The 7,500-nt window shown below is 46.2% G+C and overlaps 1 protein-coding gene across 1 annotated transcript in view; it reads right to left on the bottom strand.

The window, feature by feature from the left end:
* The window catches only part of LOC310817842 (catenin delta-2-like), a gene marked incomplete at both ends in the record, with an annotated part of 185,540 nt that overhangs the window by 64,034 nt on the left and 114,006 nt on the right, over window positions 1-7,500 (bottom strand). The window contains 1 exon segment of the mRNA XM_083688557.1: window positions 3,131-3,344. Coding sequence (XP_083544683.1) covers window positions 3,131-3,344 — 214 coding nt within the window.

Genomic DNA, 7,500 nt, shown 5'->3' with positions numbered 1-7,500 from the left:
CCCATCACTTCAGGACCAGGGACAGCAGCAAACCACACATCAGTTCAGGACCAGGGACATCGCCAAAACCACCCATCACTTCAGGACCAGGGACAGCACTAAAACCACCCATCACTTCAGGGCCAGGGACAGCAGCAAACCACACATCAGTTCAGGACCAGGGACATCGCCAAAACCACCCATCACTTCAGGACCAGGGACAGCACAAAAACACCCATCACTTCAGGACCCAGGGACAGCACCAAACCACCCATCACTTCAGGACTCAGGGACAGCGCCAAAACCACCCATCACTTCAGGACCAGGGACAGCACTAACCCCCACGATCACTTCAGGACCCTGGACAGTTCACCCCATCAAACTTTGGACATCCTCTGTTGAAGTTCTTATCAGGTCTACTGGTCCATGTTCAGGCCCAGGGGGACTCAGCAGCACTTGTGTCTGCCTGTCTCCTCGGACATCCGGTCCAACGGCCCAAGACCACACAACACTCCCCCCAGACACCGGTGCTGCCACAGGCAGAAAGGTCTGAGCCACCATGACACTTGCTCAGCCCACCCCAACTATTTCAGAAGCTGATCTAAAGTCAGTCATTCCATTTCAACGGCTAATGGATAGGCTTTAAGATTGGCAGAGGGGAAAACTGGTCTCGGACCTGTGCGTAAAGGGAACTCCCAGCCAGGTTCCCTGAGGTCTAATTTCTCCCCTCAGTAGGTTTTAAGGCCTTTCAATAGAGGCTTCCCTAAGCTCTGGTCACGGGCTGTCATCCATGCACAAAAGGCGGCCATCTTACGCGGTCCTTTGAGCTGCCGGGGGGGAGACCCGCTCCAACGGAGCAGCTGATAGGCTCCTCACCGCCCATTCACTGACCAATCAGAGGTCATGGCTCAACTAGCATGATGTGTGTGTGACTGGAGACCGGGCGTTCAGCGCCTCTCTCTGGCTAATGTGTGTGTGTGTGTGTGTGTTCTCCTCGTAGAGATGAATGGGAGTGCATACACACACACAGGCATGCACACACGCACGTGCACACGCGCACACATGCACATGCACACACACGCACACGCACACGCACACGCACACACACACACACACACACACACACACACACACACACACACAGACACGCTCTCTCTCATTCTTAGGCAAATCAAATGCATCATCATACCTGATGTATTGTACAGAGAAATAGGGAGAAAAAGAGAGAGAGAGAGGGAGAGAGAGAGAGAGACAGTGTGTGTCTACAGCAGCTCAACATCGCTGTGAAAATCTCATTCCTCAGTTTACACAAACATGATTACCACCATCTCATTCTGTGTCTTTCAATGTGAATTTAATATCACATACTGCACCTAGAGAAGGGCCTCGGGCAATAAGGCCTGCACACAGGCACACACACACACTCACATGAGCACACCTAAGCACACACACACACACACACACACACACACACACACACACACACAGCTCATCCAGCATTGACATACATAAAAAAACCATAAAAGGGTTTTTCCAGGGTCTCTCCCTGGTCAGAGGGTACAGTAACAATGATACCATCATATCCAGTAGACCAACTGTAAGCGCCTCAGGGTCACCTAGGCCTTGCTAGGACAACAGATACCTGGCAGATATTACAACACACACACAGGTGGATAAACACACACACACACACACACTCACATGAGCACACATAAGCACACCTAAGCGCGCGCACACACACACACACACACACACACACACAGATAACCAGACATACAAACAATATTAACTTGCAGTGGTAAAGTGTTTAATGACTGGGTTTTATTCCCAGCTCCAGAGACAAGTGAAGTGTGTGTGTGTGTGTGTGTGTGTGTGTGTGTGTGTGCGTGCGTGCGTGTGGAGGGGGCGGGGGCGGGGGGGCATGGTCAAGGACACGATTGTTTAAGACACTTGGTTGAGAACATTTCTTAGAACATGTCAAGTATATCATGTATTTAGAACATGTCAAGTATATCATGTATTTAGAACATGTCAAGTATATCATGTATTTAGAACATGTACAAGTATATCATGTATTTAGAACATGTCAAGTATATCATGTATTTAGAACATGTACAAGTATATCATGTATTTAGAACATGTCAAGTATATCATGTATTTCCACTCATGATCCACTCTTAGAAGACATTGAAAGTTTCAATGAAAAAAGTTATTTTGTATAAAACAAATGTACAAAATGACCTGAATGTCTCTGTTCACTGTTCAACCCACGCACCTGTTGAAGCAACCGGTTTGCATTTTCACAAGTTACATGTCTTTGAATTGAAATGTCATCAGATCTTTAATTTTGTTTTTGTTGCGGTGTTTACACCGACTTATGAAAACCCTTCAACATCTCTTTCCACCGCTAACCTGACTTGTAAAGTGTTTCTCTTTATCTCTGTCAACAACTGAGAATGTCAGCAAGGACGGCCTGGGGAATTTCAAAACATAATGTCGAAGAGAATTCAGACACAACATTCAAAAGGGGACTGAGTGCTCAAAGAACAGGGTCGTGTCAGACTTCTGAAGAAGAACATTCACACTACCAGAACCTTACAAATAGGCTTCTATTGATCACGTTTCCTTGTGGTTCAAAATGTCTGGACCTGTTTTCAAAAGGGTAAGTCATTATTGAAAGGATGTGGAGTGCTGCTTTGCTTGCAATGTTTTCACAGAGACAAAAAAAAGGTTGTCTTTGGAGTCAAGGCTTGTATGGAATAAAGACATACGAAAGGTGAAAGAAAGGTAAAGAAAGTTAAAAAACCCTTTTGGTTGTGAGTCTTAGTGTATTGCACAAGCAATCATCGTCTTCTTGAATGCTACAGTTGTCAGACAACTGAAGCACTTCAGTTTGCAGTCCAGAAAGTGTATACTGGAGATCTTTGTGTGTGTGTGTGTGTGTGTGTGTGTGTGTGTGTGTGTGTGTGTGTGCGTGCGTGCGTCCTTATGTGTCTGTGTTTGAGTGCGTGCGTGCTTACGTCCGTGCGTCCTTACTCGTGCACGTGTGTGTGTGTGTCTCTCTCTGTGTGTGTGTGTGTGTGTGTCTCTGTGTGTGTGTGTGTGTGTGTGTGTGTGTGTGTCTCTCTCTCTCTGTGTGTGTGTGTAGTACCTGTGACGAGCTCCCGTATCTCCACATCCCCGGTCTTCCTCAGCAGCCGGACCAGGGCGGGGATCCCTCCACAGTTCTTCAGGGTGATCTTGTTGTCGTCGTTGGCCTTCCCGTACACCAGGTTCCTCAGCGCCCCGCAGGCACTGCGGTGAACCTCGCTCATCCTGTGGTCCAGCAGGTCCACCAGGAGCTGGATCCCACCCTGCCGTCGGATCTGAGGGGAAGAAGGGGTGGGGTGGGGTGGGGTGGGTGGAGGGGGGGGGGGGGGGGGGAGAGAGAGAGAGAGAATGAGAAGAAAGAAAGAAAGTCGGAGAGTGTGTGTGATTGCGTTATGTCGTCGCCCGTTTTTTCTCTTTCACTCAAGCGCAAGTAGGACTCAGGACGTGGCAAGTTATGGATATAGGTCTAGATCGATCGAGAGCACAAGAACGCATTTTTGGAACGCAGCCTTTGTTTCGAAGGAGTGCCTCACTTTTACCAGAATGGAAATGCACAGAGTGACACTGGTTGGTAAAATTGTCACCACCACCGGGAGTGTTTCTGCTCGTGAGCCTAGCTAATTTAGCTATCACCGCCAGGAGAACTCCTCAAATGAAAACAGGGGTTTATGTTGGAGAGGCAGTTTCTGAGCCTCTTCATACAGTGTACACTCACTGAGCACTTTATTATGAACACTATACTAATACTGGGTAGGGCCTCCCTTTATTACAACACTATACTAATACTGGGTAATACTCCCTTTATTAGGAACATTATACTAATACTGGGTAATACTCCCTTTATTAGGAACATTATACTAATACTGGGTAGGGCCTCCCTTTATTACAACACTATACTAATACTGGGTAATACTCCCTTTATTAGGAACATTATACTAATACTGGGTAATACTCCCTTTATTAGGAACATTATACTAATACTGGGTAGGGCCTCCCTTTATTACAACACTATACTAATACTGGGTAATACTCCCTTTATTAGGAACATTATACTAATACTGGGTAATACTCCCTTTATTAGGAACATTATACTAATACTGGGTAGGGCCTCCCTTTATTACAACACTATACTAATACTGGGTAATACTCCCTTTATTACAACACTATACTAATACTGGGTAGGACCTCCCTTCATTAGGAACACTACACTAATACTGGGTAATACTCCCTTTATTAGGAACATTATACTAATACTGGGTAATACTCCCTTTATTACAACACTATACTAATACTGGGTAGGACCTCCCTTTATTACAACACTATACTAATACTGGGTAATACTCCCTTTATTAGGAACACTATACTAATACTGGGTAATACTCCCTTTATTACAACACTATACTAATACTGGGTAATACTCCCTTTATTACAACATTATACTAATACTGGGTAGGGCCTCCCTTCATTAGGAACACTACACTAATACTGGGTAATACTCCCTTTATTAGGAACACTATACTAATACTGGGTAATACTCCCTTTATTACAACACTATACTAATACTGGGTAGGACCTCCCTTTATTACAACACTATACTAATACTGGGTAATACTCCCTTTATTACAACACTATACTAATACTGGGTAGGGCCTCCCTTTATTACAACACTATACTAATACTGGGTAGGGCCTCCCTTTATTACAACACTATACTAATACTGGGTAGGACCTCCCTTTATTACAACACTATACTAATACTGGGTAATACTCCCTTTATTACAACACTATACTAATACTGGGTAGGGCCTCCCTTTATTACAACACTATACTAATACTGGGTAGGGCCTCCCTTTATTACAACACTATACTAATACTGGGTAGGGCCTCCCTTTATTACAACACTATACTAATACTGGGTAGGGCCTCCCTTTGCTCTCAAAACAGCCTCAATTCTTCGTGGCATTGATTCCACAAGATGTTGGAAACATTCCTTTGAGATTCTGGTCCATGATGACATGATTGCATCACGCAATTTCGACAGATTTTTCTGCTCTTTCAAGCTGTGAATCTCCCGTTCTACCACATCCCAAATGTGTTCTATTGGATTCAGATCCGGTGACTGGGAAGGCCACTGAAGAACACTGAACTCATTGTCATGTTCATGAAACCAGTTTGAGACGACTTTTGCTTTGTGACATGGTGCATTATCATGCTGGAAGTAGCCATTAGAAGATGGGTAAATTGTGGCCATGAAGGGATGCACATGGTCAGCAACAATACTCAAATAGGCTGTGGCATTCAAGAGATGATTGATTGGTATTAACGGGCCCAAAGTGCGCCAAGAAAACATTCCCCACACCATTACACCACCTCCACCATGAGAAGGTGTACAGCTGTTCCAAATAAAGTGCTTGGTGAGTGTATATATATACATATATACACAGTATTCAGGCTGTTTGCCTACAGTTGTTAAAGCTCATGGCGAATGAAAGACAAAAAGCAATCGTTCATGTTGTCGTTTTATTTTGGTTTGTCTCCGGCGCATTAAGTTTAGTTTTGTTGCGTGTTGTTCGCTAATGACTTTCATAGTATGTAGTCTGTGTGTGTGTGTGTGTGTGTGTCTCTGTGTGTGTGTGTGTGTGTGTCTCTGTGTGTGTGTGTGTGTGTCTGTGTGTGTGTGTGTGTGTGTGTGTGTGTGTGTCTGTGTGTGTGTGTGTGTGTGTATGTCTGTGTGTGTGTGTATGTGTGTGTGTGTGTGCGTGTGTATGTCTGTGTGTATGTGTATGTGTGTCTGTGTATGTGTGTGTGCGTGTGTGTGTGAGATTACTTTCATAGTATATTGCGCTCAATGCAGACCTGAGCAAAATGTCAGATATTTGAATATTTGACAAAATACTTTGAGAAAAACATGCGGTGTGTATGGTATTCTTGTCAGGCACAATGGGACACTCAATCAAGCACACCGCAAGGCTTCAAACATTTGAAACCATTTTAAGTATTTTTTTCTTGTTGCCCAGGTCTGGCTCACTGCACACAAAGAAACCACTCAGTGTCAAATTATATTTTTTCCCTCTGTTAAGAGATAAAAACAGCAGTTGTTTGCCCAGTGGGGTCTACAGTAGCCCTCTGGTGTTACACATATTGCCATCCCCCTGTGGTGTTACAGACATAGCCTTCCCCCTGCTGCCTCACAACGGGGGCATTTTCTAGAACCCTCGGGGGGCCAATGAGCTTTGCGCACGAGGGTTCTCAACCAGCCAGGTTGTTCTAACGATCAGAGAACGCAGCAGTGTCCCGTCATTAAGAACCCCGCTACGGTCATGAACAGTCATCCTGTAGCGTGTGTGTGTGTGTGTGTGTGTGTGTGTGTGTGTCTGTGTGTGTGTGTGTGTCTGTGCGTGTGTGTGTGTGTGTGTGTGTGTTTGAGTGTGTCTGTGTGTGTGTGTGTGTGTGCGCGCGCGTGTGTGTGACGACGTGTGACTCAGATCCTGGTTGCCAGACATCCGTTTATATATATATATAGTCGGTCTATTTTCTGCTATAAAGAGAACGTGGATCACATCAGAAATGACGGGGTTGTTGTGTTCAGAGACTCTCTCTCTGCTTTCTACTTGACCTGGACCTCCCTCTGTTAGCTTTCTATTGCACATACAAACCTGAGATAGCATCACCAAACACACCATGAGAGGGAGGAGGGGGAGAGAGGGAGATAGAGGGGAGGGAGAGAGAGGGGGAGAGAGAGAGAGGGGAGGGAGAGAGGAGGGAGATAGAGGGGAGGGAGAGAGAGGGAGATAGAGAGAGGGCGATAGAGGGGGAGAGAGAGAGAGGGGAGGGAGAGAGGAGGGAGAGAGGAGAGAGAGGGGAGGGAGATAGAGGGGAGGGAGAGAGGAGGGAGAGGAGGAGGGAGAGAAAGGGGAGGGAGAGAGAGGGGAGGGAGATAGATAGAGGGGAGGGAGAGAGAGGGGAGGGGAGAGAGAGAGGGGGGGTAGTGGCAGAGAGAGGGGAAGAGAGAGAGAGGAGGGAGAGGAGGAGGGAGAGAGAGGGGAGGGAGAGAAAGGGGGGGAGGGGAGGGGGGAGAGAAAGAGAAACAGAGGGGGTAAGGAAAGGATAAGAGAGTGTTTGATGACATTGCGAAACTTTCAATAAATTCAATTCAGTTATCTATTCAATTAAACCCGGATTAAGAAGGAACAGAATGCCAAACGCCACACACTGACTGTCTGCCTCCCCTCCCCTCCCCTCCCCTTCTCATTTCCTCTCCTCTCCCCTCCTCTGCATTCCACCTCCTCTCCTCCACCTTACATCCCTCTCTCTCATTTCCTTCCTCTCTTCTCAGCTCCCCTCCCTCCCCTCCTCTCCTCTCTCTCTCCCTCCTCTCTCTCTCTCTCTCTCTCTCTCTCAAGGTCTGTTTGGTGATGCTATCTCACGTCTC

Source organism: Argentina silus (assembly GCF_951799395.1).
Source record: "Argentina silus genome assembly, chromosome: 1".
NCBI classification, from domain to species: Eukaryota; Metazoa; Chordata; class Actinopteri; order Argentiniformes; family Argentinidae; genus Argentina; species Argentina silus.
Note: the sequence above shows the minus strand (reverse complement) of the source record. Positions and strands in the feature narration are given on the sequence as shown.